The sequence below is a fragment of the Armigeres subalbatus genome, chromosome 3 (assembly GCF_024139115.2).
Source record: "Armigeres subalbatus isolate Guangzhou_Male chromosome 3, GZ_Asu_2, whole genome shotgun sequence".
NCBI lineage: Eukaryota > Metazoa > Arthropoda > Insecta > Diptera > Culicidae > Armigeres > Armigeres subalbatus.
In genome coordinates this window covers 425,331,219-425,351,240 of record NC_085141.1, presented here as the reverse complement: position 1 = coordinate 425,351,240, position 20,022 = coordinate 425,331,219, and the positions used below count along the sequence as shown (strand labels likewise).

At 37.3% G+C, this 20,022-nt stretch overlaps 1 protein-coding gene across 6 annotated transcripts in view; it reads left to right on the top strand.

Moving 5' to 3' along the window:
* The window catches only part of LOC134227401 (zinc finger protein 99-like), a 46,422-nt gene that overhangs the window by 5,894 nt on the left and 20,506 nt on the right, over positions 1–20,022 (top strand). For all 6 annotated transcript variants that reach the window (XM_062708834.1, XM_062708835.1, XM_062708831.1 and 3 more), the window contains 3 exons: positions 7,088–7,290; positions 7,360–7,419; positions 7,477–7,608. In XM_062708834.1, coding sequence (XP_062564818.1) covers positions 7,093–7,290; positions 7,360–7,419; positions 7,477–7,608 — 390 coding nt within the window. In that variant the 5' untranslated portion in view covers positions 7,088–7,092. The remainder of the gene's footprint in view (positions 1–7,087; positions 7,291–7,359; positions 7,420–7,476; positions 7,609–20,022) is intronic.

The following is a 20,022-nucleotide window of genomic DNA, read 5'->3' as shown; positions in this document are numbered from 1 at the left end:
CTCTATTATTTTAAAAGACAAGCACAATACATGAATTTTGAGAGATTTTGGACGTCCACGTCCACGTCCGAGAAGTATTCAGGAGCCTGGTTCTCCAGTGAAGTGATCAAATTTCGTTTGGCTTTGAAACACATCTTGCGACATATCAAACTTCATTATTTTGCTTGGAGTTTGATTTGTCACAAGATAGGTTTCAGAGCTAATCGAAATTTGTCTGCTTCGCTGAGGAAACCAGGCTCCTGGGAACACTTCCGGACGTGGCCAATGTGTCCAAAACCTCTTAAAAACTCATCTATTGAGCTTGTCTTTCAAAACCATGGAGTTTGATATGTCGCAAGATGAGTTTTGGTGCTAGGCATTGGCGTAAATAAGGGGGGGCCGGGGGGGGGCCTGGCCCCCTCCAGACCTACTTGTGGCCCCCCCCAGAAAATTTTGAAAAGTAATTCCAAATTAGTCAGTTTTTATTTCATTTACATATTTCCTACATATTTCTTAATTTTGATTATGAATTCTATAAACATATTTTTTGTTGCGTTATCACATCTATGACCATTTGTTCAGCAAAGCATCGAAATATTTAAGTTGGACCCCCGGGAACATTTTCTTGATTTTTAAGCTAAAATCAATGCAATTCCTATGGAGCTTTTTGCTCTCGCTATATAATTCTGTCACAGAAAAATATAAAATTATAAAACTTTGTTACAATGACAGAAAAATCAACAACGCATTCCATTGAAAGTATTAGGACAAATCTTAGGCAACCTTTGCACTCACAACAGAGATTGCATTAAAGAAATATTTTTATAATCCTCAAAAGATCTTGTTTCATTTAATTTTTTGGCGATTTCATAAGGATCATCGGAAAACTCTTTTGTGCCTGCTTTAGTTAGAATTTGTTTTTTAGGATACAAACATTAGATTTAGAAACCAGTTCGTATCAGAAAACATTTCTTTTGCAGCACAATTCAGATCGATTTGGTTGCTTCTCAAGTCTCTTTGATTTTTGCAGAGAAATCTCTCACCTATTCAGAAAACCATAATAAAGCCTCTTCCTAACGTCAGTAACTACAAAAACCCTATTTGTGCCTATTTTATTCTGGAATTTGATTTATGACTCATAATTTTATGACTCATGGAATTTATGACTCATAAATGACTTTAGGATTCCAAATTTGTGTTCATCGGTACTTAACTATTTCAGCACATAGCATACTTTGGAATTGCATGAATACTTATATTGATTATGACAAAATTTCGTGGAATTTATTCCACATCTAAAGAATTTCAAAAATTTCAAGTTTCAAAAAAATCGAGATCTTTATGCATTGAGTAATCATGGAAATGCTTGAAAACTTTTAGAAATATACTCATATCGAATTTCATTTATAGATAATTCGAAGAAGATTCTTGAATCTTAGATTACACACTTATCCACATTTAGTAACATGGAGAAGACAAGTTGACACAGACACAGCGTTTTGAAGCAATCACAGCATCATTGAAAATCAATTGTATTACTCGCGATTTTTTTATGTTAGTTCTAGACTGCAATCCATGCGCACAGTGCTTTAAATCGCCTTTGAAAATTACATCCCACCAGCTGGGTCCATGGCCCCCCCTAGACCGAGACTCTAGTTACGCCTATGGTGCTAGGCGAGATTTGTCCACTTTCTTGAGGGAATCAAGCTCCCGGGAACACTTCCGGCCGTGTCCAATGTATCCAAAACTTTTCAAAAACTCATCTATCGAGGTTGTCTTCCAAAACCATGAAGTTTGATATGTCGCAAGACTGGGTTTTACATCAAAGTGTCCACTACCCCAGGGAACAAGGTTCTCGGAACATCCGGAACCATGTCCTGGTGATTCAATTGTATCAAAACTAACGTCTGCTGCTGGTCTATGATGATTGACCACGTTTGCATCAACATTCTGGGCGCTGTCGTTCATTTATCAATGGTTTAAATAAAAATGACCCGTTTTTGACTGCGCCTGACCCAGGACCCCCCTTAATAAATCCGGCCGGATTTGCACCATGTTATTTCGATTTTGATTTCTAGGTCAGATCGAAACGGGGTATTTAACCAATGAATCGCCTGCTTTGAGCGTGCTTACAGCGGCACACTAGGAGTTAACTTTCTAAAATCAGTATGGCGAAAGGAATCTATGGTTCGATTTCTCAAAATTAAGCACTTTCATCAAAAAAATATTTGGTAGGGATGGTAGCGGACACTTTCCTATATAATCGGTACCAAATAGTTTTTTATGAAAAGTTTTGAGAAAACCCGCGTTAGATGACTTTCACCATACATATTTCTGGCGGTTAACTCTTGCTGGCTATTTTGCACATATACTATAGCGCCTGGATGTGACAGTGGCGGGTAGAAAATCAGTCACTGCCAATAATTCATTGAAAAGTATCTGTGCAATCGGTGAAGAGTGGCAAATCGGTTCGGTCCGCTGTTGTGCGGTTTTATTAATCTCATTTTTTATACCTAGAATACTCCAAACTGTTCTATATTCATCCATATTACAACACTTTTCTTTCTCAGAAAACATTTTGGATGGCCCATACTGCCCCTAATGGTGGCTCATTTTGCCCCGTATATACACATTAAAACCAATACATTTCCTTAGGTGGCCCATATTGCCCTGATCACCCCTACATATGACAATAGTTAGTCAGAATACCTATCAAACTGATGCAGTGCTCTTTTTTTATAAGTTCAAAAAATCGAAAACGTACTCTTACCCCACGCTCACTCTCCCAACTCTACTCTATATACTAAGTGAACACAATCGTTGTTGAGATCATCGTGCAAGTCGTGATTGATTTGATTCAAACTTCAGTACAATTTGGAAATCTTTACAACCTGTGCTTTAATGCCAACCTGAAGCAAAACAATTATACTCAGAGGACATTAATGGGTTACTGTAGTAGCTGGAGAATCATGAAATCCGTGGTTGATTCGGTAGACTATTTGATCTAAACTTGTGGACAATTTGGAGATTGTACAATTTCCCATGAACAAGTATGACAAAACTAAAATAAATACTCAAAAGCTTCCACTCAACGAAAATCGCATCTAATTAATTGTTCCAATAATTAGTAATCGTTTTCAATCCATGTCGCGATTTCCTGGAGATAATCGCATAGCTACTCAACAACCAATATTTATTGCTGCTCCTGGCGCGATAGATGATATTGGCAAATTTAGGCTACTATAAATACTTTACTGCCAGTTTCAGTGATAAGTTAAATGAACATGCCCGAAGATTCTCAACTCGGTTTAAATTAATCTAATTATTGAAAAGATTAACCAAGTATTTCTTTTGCTTTGAGTTATGTGGGTTCTCTTTTGCCAGCGCTTAATGGTAAAGCACTATAATCAGTATCATGAAACATTTAATTTCCTTAAACTAATTTCCATACAACATTAAAGCAGCTTGTGTTAACTTAGTTTTCATCCAATTCAGCAAATTTTTCAGAGAACACTTAACTTAAAACATGAGAGAGGAACAAATAAGCGTTTTGAACCACTTTACCCATCCATCAAACATAACTTATTTTCGGACGCAGAGATATTCTTGATAGCAGCAATAACTACACGCTAACATTTTCCCAAGTGCCTCCCTAGCGCCATTATGGATCTACATTTAAATACTGCTGAAATGTGCACTTCAATAATAGGCTCTCAATTCCTATTCACTTGTATGGTAGTGCAATTTAATCAGTTTTGATTTGACATATATGTAGGACCAAACCCGGTACACTTTCCCATTGTCAGCCTAAGTAAAGCTGCTTGGGGACTTACTTTCACGTTGATGAACGGCTATTGACATGTTTGCCTGCACATGAAGATATTGCGTGAAAGGAGGAAGCGCAGAATTACCTCCGAATAGCTGTTTTAATTCAGCGAGTGAATGCATGTTCAGTCCTGGGCGTAGTCCAATGCCCTGAATAGGACCGCAAGCGCCAAATGTGACAAGGACACCAACCGTATCAACATAAGTTTCTCAAAACTATTCTGCTATTATTATATGCCATATGACACTTTTATTGTACTTTTTGAGCATTCATTATTTTATTTATTTTACATTTACCGTTTTCCTTGCTGGCAATTTCAAAATTATCTCACAGGAAACTAAAGCCACGCTATACTTCATAATCTGCATATCCGTCGATTTGTAGCCACCCTGCATCCCACGACCTCGGTTTGTTAACCGATGACTTGGAGGCCTTTTCATTGTCGTACACGAAATCACCTGACACCTGACAAACGGTGCTACATCTGATGATATATTCTTCATTAGTAGATCGTGTGTTTCATGCTTATATAATGGGTTATGCATGCATCGTGTATTTATGTAGATCCCACCGGGCTAGGAATTCAGCTTCAGTACTCCGTCCAGTCTGTTTTACGCACAATATCGGAATTGTCCGATGTGCTCGACGTTGTCAGATATATCTGTGGGTGGTAAAGCTTTGATTAGAATTGAGCTCGGATCTGTAAGAGTTAAAATAAATGAATATGTAGTTAGTATAAGGAATGACACCAATTTGGCAGTCTGATTCCCCTCTTTATATTCCCATCATCAACTCCAAGTGGAATTCCTATAAAAAGCTGTTACATGAAACAATGTAAGCGGAACGGCTACGGAAACGGCAAATTTTGACATAAATTATATGAACATTGTGTTTGGGGCTTAAGTATTCTACGTCTAATCCATTTCGGTCTAATCTGATATGTCTCAACAGCTTACTGTCTTTGAAGGGTAGATACTGGCCGCATTCCAATCAAGTAGTTTAATTTTTCTGAACAATCACTAGAAACCTAGCGATAATAATCATGCACTGAACCGATCGTGCACGTACATTCTACCTGAATATTCAGGTAAACTCTTGAGAATTCGAATAAGATAGACATCATGTGATGAACGTAGAGTTTACCAATATAAAGGTGACCTCTACCGAGATAAAACCATTGTCACGACCTCGGCCACGACATTAGTTTGAATCTGAGTCAGAATAGAACAAAGTCGCTGATTTTCTCAGCTGTGTTTCATTCATATTTGAATTTTTTTTCAATTGAATGAAATAATTCTGCTGCAGTGAAGAAACGCGCATAGTTGTTATGTGAAAAACCCTCATGCTGCGTTCAATAGCGAATTCGGAAATACCCTATAGAATTCGAGCCAGGATTCAAACCCAGTTACCTTCAATGTGGGTTATCTTCTATTCGTTCTTTTTAATGGTGCGCTAATAAAGAATCCATCATAGCAATCATACAGTTTATGTCACGAGACGAGCCAGCCTAGGGCTGAAAGTCTCACCAATAAAGACAAAATAAATACAGTTTATAAAGGAAGGAGTGCCTAGTGCAAACTATTTCGAGGCGAAAATGTCCTCCTACAACAATGAAAACGCATTAATATGCCTATCGTAGTTACATACCTTTTTAACATTGAGTTTGACTAAAAGTCTGTCTGTATAATACTGTTCTCATTCGCAAGACATTCGTATTCACTTCTCGTCAACGAGCCGAAAGGACTTATTTTGATCGTCAGGAGGAATTAAATCCGCTTCGCTTTTGATGTTTCGAACAAGACCTGCCCTTAAATAACCGTAAATAATAGCAACGGTGTGTTTAGCCACGTTTAGCTGAGACCCGGTTTTTGCTTATTTCCGGCGTATCGCTTCCGATTTTCAAACATCCGAGTCCGGCAGCCGCCGCCAGCCGCCACATCACATTTTCTTCCAGCGACACTTTTTATTTAATTTTTTTACGGTTCATAATACGTGACCGGCCACCGCTTTTTGGCCGCAGACGGTCACTTCGGATGTGGCACGGATTGCAAACGAATCGGTTTTCTGTGTTGTCCGAGGAATACACAGTTCGCGAAACCAAAATTAAAATATTTATTATTGAAACAAAAATATAAACAAGATTGATTTGTCAAAAAAGTCTACACTCACCATACACTTTAAAATAAATTTACCATTAATGCGAGTAAAAATACACTAGCGCCTCTGGCGGTGCTGGTCTCGTTAGCTCATCTGGGTTGCATGAATTTTAAATCGGTTCTTCGGGACTCCGACGTCCCGGTTATTAGTTCCTGCTAAAGTCTGATGCAGAAGGCGCTTTCAACTAGGGATCGTGGACTTGAAGGAAAGCGCGTTCATAAAAAAGTCAGACCTTACCTGAAAAAATCAAAACCGTAATACTGTTATTTGGCCCGCATGTATCGGAGCCCTATCTTCATCTTATACAAAAAATATGAGCTTATACAAGTATTGTATGAAAAGCTCGCATCTTAACATTAATAAAGATTTAAAAAAACATCTGATTATTACAACTTATTACCCTAAATCGAAGGGATAAAGCTAAGGCTTGCTTTGCTTCGTACTACATTATAAATTATGAAAAACATACATTGAGCAATTCAACACCAACATTTAAAAATGACGAAACTAACTTCTACCGTCGCTGATGGGCTAAATTGTGCCCACCAACCTAATCCAGCGCCATTTAATGAAAGAAGAGAATTTGGTGTTGGATTGCGTGGGTGGGCTTCCACCTCTTCATGTTTATCTAATACACGTATTTCGAGGTACATAGTTGTAACTAAAATAGTTATTTATTCACTTTCATTCAAAGAGGCTTGTCTAGTTGGGAAAGAACTATAAATGCTGTAAAAATGGAGTTCTACAACGAAACACTCACTTTTGGCACCCCTATAGGGGTACATAGGTTTGACGAAAAATAAATCTTGGGCGGCTACTCGCTTTAGTCTTGTCCTGGGCAACGAATTACATGCGCATTATTTTTAGTTACAAAGACGAAAGACTTAAGGGCTTCAAAATGATTATTCGGGTCCACAAGCTTATGTTCGATTCACTTCACATGTAATCAAATTGCTACAGAAAACCATATGATTGTTAGCAATGTCCAAGGTGTCGAACAGCATTTGCCTTTTTTGTATACCAAGTAGATGCCAGTTCATGAAAACAGTAGAATCTATTTCCCTAAACTAATATCAGACAAATGGAGACATATGTGTTGAACTAATGCTCACATTTTTTTTTCAGAAAACATGGATAACATAATCATCAAAACGGAAATTAAAGAAGAACCAACTGATTATCAAGATATTGACACAATCGATGGCTTCGAAGATCATAATGTACAAAATGTTGAACCATGCGATTATAAGTTTCAGGAAGCCCCAGATGGAAAAGTGTTGATTAAAAAAGAAATAAAAGAAGAAGATACTGCGTCAAAGCCGCGGCAGGTCGGTTTCACGTTCTAATTGGAGCTTATGTATGTGTGTAAAAATTTGTATATTTTTTACTTGCAACAGTTCCCCTGTCCAGAATGTAATCTTGTGTTCGATACCCTTTATAAAAGAAAGCATCATAAAGTGAGTATGGTTTAAATGGTTATAAAGCAAAATATACAAATTATTTGGTTTTCGCAGATAACTAGACATGAGGAACCTCGGTTTGCGTGTAAGGATTGTGATAAAAAATTTCATTACTTTACAAGGTGGCGCAATCACTCAGTAATTCATGATCCAGGAAGAACACGGAAGCGAACGATAAAACCTGAGGTAAGTTTGAGATTAATTGGAGTACAGATGATTGACAGTAAAAATTCTTCGTACAATCTGAATTGACTAAATTGATATGGAAATGCAAATATCAATTTACTTAGATGCTCATTTTCATGATGGTATTAAAGGTGAAAGTATGGATTTGATAGTTTCGTTAGGCTATGACATGTCAGGCATAAAGCTGAATAGATGTATACTGCTCCTATTCGCATAAGCGTCTCATGTCAGTTTTTTCAATCTTTTAAACTCGTTTTACATGGAGAAATACAAAAAAAATCTAATAAATTGATAAAACCTGCAATCGTTCAGAAAATTTCGTATAATATTCTTTATATGTATACTATGCTATGGAACTATCATATTGACCATAGTTATATTTATTTTTGTGCAAAAGTGTTTCAAAATCTGAAACGAGACTGTTAGGCGAGTAAATAGCAAGATGGGACAACACAAGTGGGTTTTGATATTCTAATTTCTAGAACAGAGCCTATTATTTTATCAGTTTTTTTAAAGATGAGGCCATTTTAAGCTTAGTTTTGGAAGAAAAATAAATATATAACGTATATGAAAGAAGGAACAGTAAAATTTTAACTCAAAATTAAACAAATCGGTTAAATGGTTCGAAGCCTTAGCCACTTCGGAGTAACTCAGTGAAATACCTCCAGCTGTTCCATCGTCCAACAGCAGCATTTGTTGATAATTGTACCCATCAAGGGTAGTACATTTTAATTATCGAGATTAGCAGAAGTATCTCCGTGAAATTACCACATTTATAGTTCACGAAGTAAAAACTGCCGTGCATACATACATGGCATACATGAGTGACATCACAGAAATTTAGCACGATAATATATGGTGTATCAGATTAACTCTTTCCCGCCCATGATGCTTGTGGAGCAGCAACAAATATTGCACCTTCTAACTTTCATTGAATTGTTTCGTCAACAAAAAGCAATGTTTGGCACATCTTTATGGCTCCATTAGACTGCAAAAATAATCAATTAGGAGTACAAATAGTTAAAGTATAGAAAAGAATAACGTAATTTTGGTTTTACAATTGATTTGATTGATTGTTGAAATTTAATGTTCGTTCATGTTAGTTTAAAAATGATGTCACAGGTTTTGTAATGCCCATGGTTGTAATTAATGTCCATGTGCCAAGTTAAGTGGCATAATTGTTCTGAGTAAAACTGTGTGGTTCTGACTTGAAAATCAATAAACCGACGCATTCGAACAGACTAGTATCGCGGTCGTTAATCAATTATAAGCATTGGCGTAAATAAGGGGGTGATAGGGGGGCTTAGCCCTCCCCAGAAAAAAATAGGCCCCCTACGTTTTGAAAAGTTGTGATATCAATTTTCAACATATAGCATAATGGATTACTGAAAAAGTATGAAGACAAAAGAGTTATCTCCCATATTCACCATATCATAAATAATCTCCACAATTCCCATCAGCATCCGAGTAGGATTCTCATCAGAATCCGAGAAGAATTCTCATTGGAATCTTTAAAGAATTCCTTTCAGTATCATCTAAGTATTCCAACCGGAATCCAGAAAAATTCACACAGGATTCCTTTGAGTATCGTTGAGGAATACCCTTGGAAATCTGTGGGGATACCCTTCATAATCCATAGAGGATTTGCTTCGGAATTCCTCCAGATTCGTTCGAAGATTTGTTTCGGAATCGTGCAGACATTTGCCTCGGGATTCCTTGACGATTTGTTTCAGAATACTTCCGATTTCCTTCGGTCCCTTGAGGATTTAATTCGGAGTCTCTCGACGTTTTGCCTCGGAATCATTCAACGATTTGCTTCCAAATCCTTTGATAATTTGCTTCGGAGTCTCTCGACGTTTTGCCACGGAATCCGTCAATGATTTGCTTCGGAATCTCTTTGACGATTTTCTTCGGCATCCCTCGACAAATTGTTTCAGAATCATTCAACGATTCGCTTCGAAAAACATCCACGGTTTGCTTCGAAATTCCTCGAAGCTTTAGTTCGGACTCCCTCGACAATATACTTCGGAAACTCTCGACGAATTGCTTCGGAATCGTTCGACGATTTGCTTCGAAATACTTTGATGATTTGCTTCGGAGTTCCTCAACGATTTGCTTCAACATCTCTGGAAGTTTCTTTCCGGAATGGCTAGAAGATTCTTTTCGGAATCCCTGAAGGAATTATTCGGAGTCCCTCGACAATTTGCTTCAGAATCCTCGACAGATTGCTTGGAATCCTTCGACGATTTGCTTCTTCATCCCTGGAACACTGCTTACGAAATCCTGGAATATCCACGTTGAACTTTATGGAATTTGTGTCTGAATTCACGGAGGATTCTGTTCTTAATCTCTAGAAAATTCTCAATGGAAAAACATTTCCATCGGATTCTCTCTGGAACATTCCCGTCGTAGGTCCTAGAGGATAGAGGATCCTTAGAAGATTCTCATTGGAATCCCTGGAACATTCCCGTCGAAATCTCTGGAACATTCCCGCCGGAATCCCTGGTGGATTTCCTACAGAATCCCTGGAGATTCCCTACGGTATGCTTGGAGGATTTCCGTCGGAATACCTTGAGGAAGCTTGCATTATTATTTTTTCCATTATGGGATTCATAGATTATTTTTGAAATATGCAAAAATATCCACTGCTTACCGGTGGCAACTTAACGACGATCCGTCACATATTGTCCTTTGAGTGTGCAGGACAAAGTCGAGCGCTACTACACTTAGACGCAATAGCCATGATACGCTATCCACTAAGATAACTTAATGAGGTGGTAAAATGTTGAAGAATTTTTTAAAAGAAGCTCAAAATAGAGAAAATATATGCAGGGGCTATTAGATTTGAGTAATCTATCTCGAATGGGGCAAGATAAGCGCTCCGTTTTGAAACAATCAAATAATACACAAAATAGATAATAGAAAAATGCTTAATTTTTCTTCCACTTATTTCATTAAGTATGATAGAGTGAATATGGAGATAACTCTTTAGTCTTCAAACTTTTCGGTAATTCATTATGCTATATGTTGAAAACTGATATCACTGCTAACTAACTTATCAAACTGGGGGCTAATTTTTTCTAGGGGGCTGTTCAGCCCCCTTATTTACGCTAATGTGTATAGGCCCTGACGAAAGCGAGAAACAAAATGGGGGCTTTGGATGCTTTTTATTTCACCCAGCAAGGGATATAGGACGTCAATTTTAAAATGCTTATTGAAGCGTTAAAACACATTTTATCCGAAAGTAGTTCAATTTTTTAGAAATTTAATTTTAATAGACATGCCGCCTGCCTCATTGAAATGCAGATGAAAAAAATTATAGCCCAGGACGTCCTGGTTAGATCTGCCGAGGGCTAAACAATAGGATGTCAGTAGTTAGTTTTCAACATCACTGTTAATAACATTTTAAAAGCATTTTAAAATATGCTTCCTATACTTCACCATGTTGAAAAACAGTGATTTCACACAGTCCGTCCCCATAGATGGCAACACGGCTGCGTCAAAGCGAATTGATTCATTTACAGATGACAAAATGATTGACATAGTTTTGGGCATGCTTCACACTTAGTAGGGTAGGACAGGATGAAATAGTCACCCGGATAAGATGAGCACCCTTTAATGCTTTAATGTTACCGCCATTATGGCCTTTCTCTCCTAACGGTTAAACTATAGTTCAGATCAAGTCAAGTCAAGTCTTTGACACTCAAAGAATTGTAATGTATTGTATTATAGGGTATTTGGCATACTTTATACGACTAGTTTGGGAGAGTTATTAAGCGAAAAAGACCTGCTCTTCGTTTTTTATTGGTTTTATGTCCTTCAGAATCGTTTCATTACGTTACATAAGTGGATTGATGTCATTACACTTTGAACTGATATGATCTATAAAGTAAATACATAGAAAGTAGTCAATTCAACTACACAATAAACTGATGTAACATCTCCCCTTCGGAAGAATTTATATAATTCAACTTTGAACACATTGATATTCATTTTTCAAAGGTATTAATTCAGAGCACCTTAATTCTAATCATAAACATAATTCGGATCTGACTTGTCTAACTGTCGATCGTTGAGTTCGATATCCGGCCGAGTATCTTCTCGTTTACGTTTGGTGCCGACCGTTTAGTTCTTCTGTGAACCAATGGTGTTCGCAACCGGTATCGGCGGGTCAATTGATCGGGCCATGTTCTGTGAGTTGGTAGTAGGAAGCGAGATGTTTGGCCTGTTAAAGGGTTCCGGATCATTAGCCGGACGAATTTGGTCTGAGCAGTGGTTTGCACGCTTCCACATACCTGTAAATATGACGAAACACGTCTTAGAAAAATAGCTTTAACCATCTTTAGGATTATGTGGATTATGATTTTTGTACCACACTGTGTCACCACTAATCAGCTTGTCCAAAGGATCAACGAGATCTGCTTTTTTGAAAGACAGAATAACATCATGTTTGTGGTCAGCTTGTGTAGACAATTTGTATTTGTTATTTTTTTGGATTTATCAGCCATTATGGTTTTTGGTTTATAAGTAAAGATTTTTTCTGATGGGAATTCTTCTTCATTTGGTAAGCATGTATTACGATAGTTGAATAAGAAAGATTGATTTGGTCCTCCTATTAAATTATTATTTCAGGATCAATGAGAAACTTTTTAATACCTCCTTGGTAGTCCTAACCAATCTCTCTGCCTGACCGTTACTGGCAGGATTATATGGAGGACTCTTCAATACATTTATTCCTTGCTTTCTAAAAACTACAAATGCCTGAGAATTGAAAGGTGGACCTCGTCGGAGACTAAACAGTCAGGTAAACCAAAACGAGCAAAAACTCTACCAATTTGGTTAATACTAGAACAATCAGTACTCTTTTCATCCATTCAATTTCTAACCATTTGGAGAAACCTTCACAATCAACAAAAGGTAGACCAGAAAATGAAAGAAATCCATATGTATTCTACTGAAAGGCTTAGTGCTTGGTGTCCATTTAGACTCTATTTTCTGTTTAGGTACAACTGCCATTTGGTTATACGCCTCACAACACTTCGAATTTTTCTATTGCCTCATTAATACCGAACCAATACACTGCTTTCAGCCAACTGCTTCATTTTTACCATACCATTATGATTAGCATGGAGCAGTCCTAAATATGTTTTTGTAGCTGTAGTGGAATCACCACTCGGTCCTGATATAGCATGCAACCTCTACCATCTCCAGGTCCTTTGGTTGGAAAATACATTCATAAATTTTTGTCTACATTATTTGGCCATCCTTTGTTCATGAATAAAATAACATTTGTAGAAAATCATTTTTTGTTTTTGCAATTTTGCTAATACATGGCATTTCCCCGAAAAGTTTATACTTCTGACATATTCCAAACCATATTCATCTGAATTGTCTGTTTTAAAGGAAACTCGAACAAAAGTCTGCATTGCCCATTTTATGTGACGGCTCAAATATTTCAAAATCATAAATAGATAGCTCCATAATAAAGCGTTGTAATCGAGTAACCATAATAGAGTTTACCTGATTTACCAAAAATCAAAATGGTTTATGATCCGTAAAAACTTTGAATGTTTGTCCATATAGATATTTATGAAATTTTTTACGGTGCAGACTAAAGCTATGCTTCCAATGTAGAATTGTACGATTGTGCGGTATCTAGGGAAAACGATGGAAACATATAGGCTTTTCAACACTATCTACAATGTGCCATCACCCTCCCAATCCGTAACTAGAAGCATCCGTAATTATTGAAATAGGTTTTTTGGATCAAAATATTCAAAAGTTGGTTTCTAATAAAGATGTTTTGCAGCTCAAATGCTTTATCCAGTTTTCATCCCATAAAATTTCACGTTTTTCTTAATAAATTATATAAATGATATAATTTGAAGATAAATGTGGTATAAATTTGTTGTAATAATTAATTAAACCTATGAAAGATTTAAGTTCTGTTACATTCTGAGGAATTTTAGCTTTTTATGGTAGAACTCATTCGCGCAAGGCAGACCATTTTCAGTTAGAACATGACCAAGGTAGTCTAACTGTGAAACAAAAAATTGATTTATCTATATTTACCAATGTTATATAGTTTAACCTTTCTAGCACCAAAACTAATTTCTTATTACAATCATCAAAGTCGAAACCTGCAATTAAAACGTCATCCAAATAACAGTAGACATATTCTAATCCTTCAGTACTCTGGTCCATCACCTGTTGAAAGATTGCGGCGCTAGAAGAAGCGCCTTGGTAAAAATCTATTAAGACAAACAATCCTTTAATTGTATTTATAACCGTGAATTTTCTAGACTTTTCCGATAAAGATAACTGGGTGATGCACTTCCAAATCTAGAGCAGAACATTTTACAACCTGCTAAACTAGAAAATAAATCTTGTGCTGTTGGTAAAGGGTAAGTATTTGTATGATTATTTTCTTGATAGAAATTTGCAAATCACTAGTCTGATGTCGTTATTTTTTACTACAACTACAGGAGAAGCCCATTCACTGGTTTTACCGAAGTTATTACACCTCTCTTTCTGCTGTCCCAAATAATTCACAACCTGGTCAAGTAAACGAGTAATGCCTTTTTGAAAATAGGTGATCATATTTTAAGACTAAACTGCTTCAAAATGTTTGATTGGTAATGAAAATCCTTTCTAAAAACATTTGAAAATTTATGTTTCAAGTCTTCACTGTTTTATCAAAATTATGTTCAGTCAAACCATTCACCATTAAAGAACCAGTAAAGAAATCCTCCAATTTGAGAATAACAGTCCAACCAAGTCCGACCAAGCAGGGAATAAATTCATTATCACCAATTAATAAAGTGTATGCTCTTTTTCCTTAATTTTCACCGAAACATTTGCTCTCCCTAATATTAAGTCTGTTTCCACTTAACAATTAATTGCCTGCTTTTTTTAAAGCTTTGTCAAACATACGAAAATATTGATTTTTACCAATTACGGATACCGATGAACCACAATCCACTTCCATAATTAACTTTTGCCTTCAACTATAGCATTTACTAAACATGGTTTCTTGTGATAGACGAAACCATCATGCACTCTAAATCACCTGCGTCAAAACTCGTCTTCACTGTCTGATTTGTGGTTCTTAATCGGTTGAATAGGCCACTGATATGTTCCTCATCTGCAGCTGCACTACCGCCATGTTCCGCTTCAAGTATCCATGAATTTTACGGTGTCTTTTAAGATTTTTTAATTTAAAACACTTACGCTTTAAATGACCTTTCAGTCCACAAAATCACAAACGCGATCCTCATATCCTAGTCGGTTTCTGCTATTGTCCTTTCCAATCGGTCGACCTTGGCCCACTGTATGGTCGATAACCAAGTCGTCTTTACCGATCCCTTTCGTTTCTATGAGTATCTAGCCAATTTCGAACATCCTCCATTTTCTTAAAAGAGATATTTTCGTCTACTTTGCTAACTGCTGCAATTTGATCTTGATCATTCGTTTTCATATGCCTCGCGTTGAGCTAGCCATCTCCCCACGTAATAACAATTTTTCAGCATTTGAAGGGTTAAATTTTTCACTACAGCTGCTGCAAGGCTTTGTCTTTGACCCCAGCATAATTCTATCCAAAATAGCTTTCCTTGAAATTTCAAAAGAACAAAATTGGCTTGAAGCCACCGAAAGAACGAAGTCCTTCATTGTTTCATCGTGCTGTTGCACCGGTGATTAAATTAACTGTGATCATGTCCGATCTGGTTTTATCAAATCGGCTTTTCAATTTGGCTACCATTTCGTCATATTGATATCGCAGTAATCAGTATTAGAAACAATAATTTAACTTCACTATACACCGCAGGACCACATAAGGAGCAAAATAATCTTTTCTATCTACCTCCTCAATCTTGTTCAACCGAAACACAGATCCTAATCTTTCAATCCATTCTGAGAATGATGTTCCTTTCTATATGGTTCCATGTAATGTAGCCTGAGTATTTGAAAAATAATTGGCACCCGGATATAATAAAAGGAAGAGACAAAAATGGGTAGCTTACCAAATTATCCAGACCTTTACGTATGCCAGCCAGTATGGTTTGCTAGCCGCTCAACCAGCGGAGCGGAAAAATCGCTGAACGTATCCGAACAGATTTGTCACCAGTTTCGAACAAGAATCCTGAACAGAAATTCGTTTAAACTCGTCAGGATGTTCACTTTCACTGATGCCATTAGCAACTTCCTTCAACCCTATACGATTGAAAAAAACACGTTAATAATGTTATTGTTCATAAAGAACCTGGTTTGTTATAGTCTTCATTCACTTTCCGCTTATTATTACACGGAACAAAAAACAAAGCTGTTGAAACACAATAGCCTATTCTTTTCTCTATATCCAAAAGCCAACAACAATGTTCCTTGATACTACGTTGCCGGAAAAGTATGGTCAATGCGCAGTCCGAAACCTTTGTTTCAAAATAACAACCTTTCTCGTCTGCTAAGTTTTTTTATGCACTACCGGAGCAACAGCTAACTAATGTTGGAGAACTCGACGGATAGTTACCAAAACTAAACACTTGAATTAAAATTTATCCTTCGTCGCCAGCTGTAATGTAGTATTATAGGGTATTTCGGTACACTTTTATACGACTAGTTTGGTGAGAGTTATTAAGCGAAAAAGACCTCTCTCGTTTGTTTATTGGTTTTATGTCCTTCAGAATCGTTTCATTACGTTACGGAAGAAATAAATCACCCAATAGTGAGGACACCCAACCTCGTCACGTACGGAAGCCAAATTGAGTAAGTAGGGTCGAAGTAGTTTGCTCATTTACATGTTAAAAAGACCAACGGAAAATTTATTGACCCAAATTTAAGTTTAATTCACTCAATCTGACCTCAGGTAAAACTCAACATTGGCTTCCCGTATTGAACTGGCGTCGTTGATTTCTTTTGACAACAAAAGAAAGAGTGGATGAAAGCGAAGAGAAAACAACTCAAAGTAAGTTTAAAAGTACTCAATTTTGGGTACTTTTCTTCCGTGTAACATAGTGGATTGACAGTTCATTACACTTTGAACTGATTATGATCAAAGTAAATAATTGAAAGTAGTCAATTCAACTACACAAAACTGAACAAGAATGTTATAAAATAAAATGAATCTGAAATAGATAAATTAGCAAAAGTGGTTTAGAATTGAGGTTTTCTTATAAGAAATCAGCATTGGAAATGAAGTTTTGTATAACATAAATATATTTTGATGAAAATCTTGATGAGTCTTTAGAGAATATTTTAAGGCCATTAATATTTTTACAGAGAATGGTTGACCATGTTAAATAAGTAAAACAAAATTACCCCCCCCCCCCCCTAGGTTTTGAAAAGTTGTGATATTAATTTTCAACATATAGCATAATGGATTATTGAAAAAGTATGAAGACAAAAGAGTTATCTCCCATATTCACCATATCATAAATAATCTCCACAATTCCCATCAGCATCCGAGTAGGATTCTCATCAGAATCCGAGAAGAATTCTCATTGGAATCTTTAAAGAATTCCTTTCAGTGTCATCTAAGTATTCCAACTGGAATCCAGAAAAATTCACACAGGATTCCTTTGAGTATCGTTGAGGAATACCCTTCATAATCCATGGAGGATTTGCTTCGGAATTCCTCCAGATTCGTTCGAAGATTTGTTTCGGAATACTTAGACGATTTATTTCGGAATCCTTTGACGATTTGCTTCGGAATCCCTTGAAGATTTAATTCGGAGTCTCTCGACGTTTTGCCTCGGAATCATTCAACGATTTGCTTCCAAATCCTTTGATAATTTGCTTCGGAGCCTCTCGACGTTTTGCCTCGGAATCCCTCAATGATTTGCTTCGGAATCTCTCTGACGATTTTCTTCGGCATCCCTCGATAAATTGTTTCGGAATCATTCGATGATTCGCTTCGAAAAACATCCACGGTTTGCTTTGAAATTCCTCGAAGCTTTAGTTCGGACTCCCTCGACAATATGCTTCGGAAACTCTCGACGAATTGCTTCAAAATACTTTGATGATTTGCTTCGGAGTCCCCCAACGATTTGCTTCAACATCTTTGGAGGATTCTCGTCGGAATCGCTAGAAGATTCTTTTCGGAATCCCTGAAGGATTAATTCGGAGACCCTCGACAATTTGCTTCAGAATCCCTCGACAGATTGCTCGGAATTCACGTTGGACTTTCTGGAATATTCCCGTCTGAATTCACGGAGGATTCTATTCTTAATCTCTAGAAAATTCTCAATGGAATCCTTGATAAATTTCGTGGAGGTTGAACTGTATAGGCATTGGCGTAACTACCTCCGATGCCTAGGGGGGGCTATAGCCCCTTTATATTTTTTCTCGAAATTGACCCTCTTTTTGAAAATTCTCGAACATTTTAACATCTCATCAAGTTATCAGCGGTAATGTGACAAATGCCGTCCAACCACCCAAGGCAATTGCGGATCTATCACACTCATTCATATTGTTCTCTTTTCTCAAGCACGTGCACGTGTGCACGTGGAGCAACAACTCACAGTATATGTTCAATTGCGCTCGACTAGCGTCAGGCAGTCGATATATTTGCATACTTCATAAATATTCTATCTATCTCAAATGAAAAAAATAGCGCAACTTTCCATGGATTCCGCCGAGAATTTTCCAAGAATTCTGATGAGAATCCTTTAGTGATCCTGACTGGGATGTTCCAGGGACTCCGACGGGAATCTCTAGATATTTTGACATGAATCCTTCAAGAATACCGATGGGAGCCTCCAGGGATCATGAAGGGAATCCACCAGAGATTTCGGAGGGAATGTTTCAGGAATTCCAACGGAAAAATTTCAAGGATTCCGACGAGAATGTACCAGGGATCCTTCACCCTCCAGGAATTTCGACGGGAATATTTCAGGAATTTGAAGGGGAATATTCCAGGGATTTCGTCGAAAACCCTCCAGGAATTCCAATATGATGGTTCCAGGTATTTCATGAGCAATGTTCCAGGGATGAAGACGCATATCGTCGAAGGATTCCGAAGCAATCCGTCGAAGGATTTCGAAGCAAATCGTCGAGCGACTCCGAATTAATCCTTCAGTTATTTCGAAAAGAATCCTCCAGCGATCCCGAAGGGAATCCTCCAAGGATGTTGAAGCAAATCGTTGAGGGATTCCGATGCAAATCATCAAAGGATTTCGAAGCAAATCGTCGAATGGTTCCAAAAAAAAATTCGTTGAGGGACTCTGAACAAAATCTATGAGAAATTCTGAAGCAAACCGTCGATGTATTCCGAAACGAAACGTCGAATGATTCTGAAGCAATTCTTCGCGGGATTCCGAAGCTTATCGTCAGCCGGATTCCTTATCGTCTAGAGATCCCAACGCAGATCATTTGCAAAACGTCGAGAGACTCCGAATTAAATCTTCAAAGGATTACGAAGCAAATCGCCGAAGGATTCTGATTTGTCAAGGAATTCCTAAACCAATCTTAAAACGAATCTGGAGATATTCCAGAGCAAATCAACGAGAGATTCTAAAGCAAATCCTCCATGGATTTTAAAGGGTATTTTTCACAGATTCCCAAGGGTATTGCTTAACAATACTGGAAAGAATCCAGTAGGAAGTCTTCTGGATTACGATTGGAATACTTCGATGAATCCGAAAAGAATTCTTTAGAGATTGAAGTGAGAGTTCTTCTCGGATTCTGATGAGAATCCTTCTCGGATGCTGATGGGAATCTTTCTCAGAACTCAGAAACAAGCTAATTTTTCTTCCACTTATTTCATTAAGTATGATAGAGTGAATATGAGAGATAACTCTTTAGTCTTCAAACTTTTTCGGTAATTCATTATGCTATATGTTGAAAACTGATATCACTGCTAACTAACTTATCAAATCCTAGGGGGGGCTAATTTTTTTCTAGGGAGGGCTAAGCCCCCCCTAGCCCCCCCTTATTTACGCCAATGTGTATAGGCCCTGACGAAAGCGAGAAAACAAAATGGGGGCCTTGTGATGCTTTTTTATTTCACCCAGCAAGGGATATAGGACGTCAATTTTAAAATGCTTATTGAAGCGTTAAAACACATTTTATCCGAAAGTAGTTCAATTTTTTGGGTTAGAAATTTAATTTTAATAGACATAGCCCGCTGTCATCATTGAAATGCAGTATGAAAAAAAAAATTATAGCCCAGGACGTCCTGGCTACGATCTGCCGATGGGCTAAACAATAGGATGTCAGTAGTTAGTTTTCAACATCACTGTTAATAACATTTTAAAAGCATTTTAAAATATGCTTCCTATACTTCACCATGTTGAAAAACAGTGATTTCACGCACACGTCCGTCCCCACTAGATGGCAACAGCGCGGCTGCGTCAAAGCGAATTGATATCATTTACAGATGACAAAATGATTGACATAGTTTTGGGCATGCTTCACACTTAG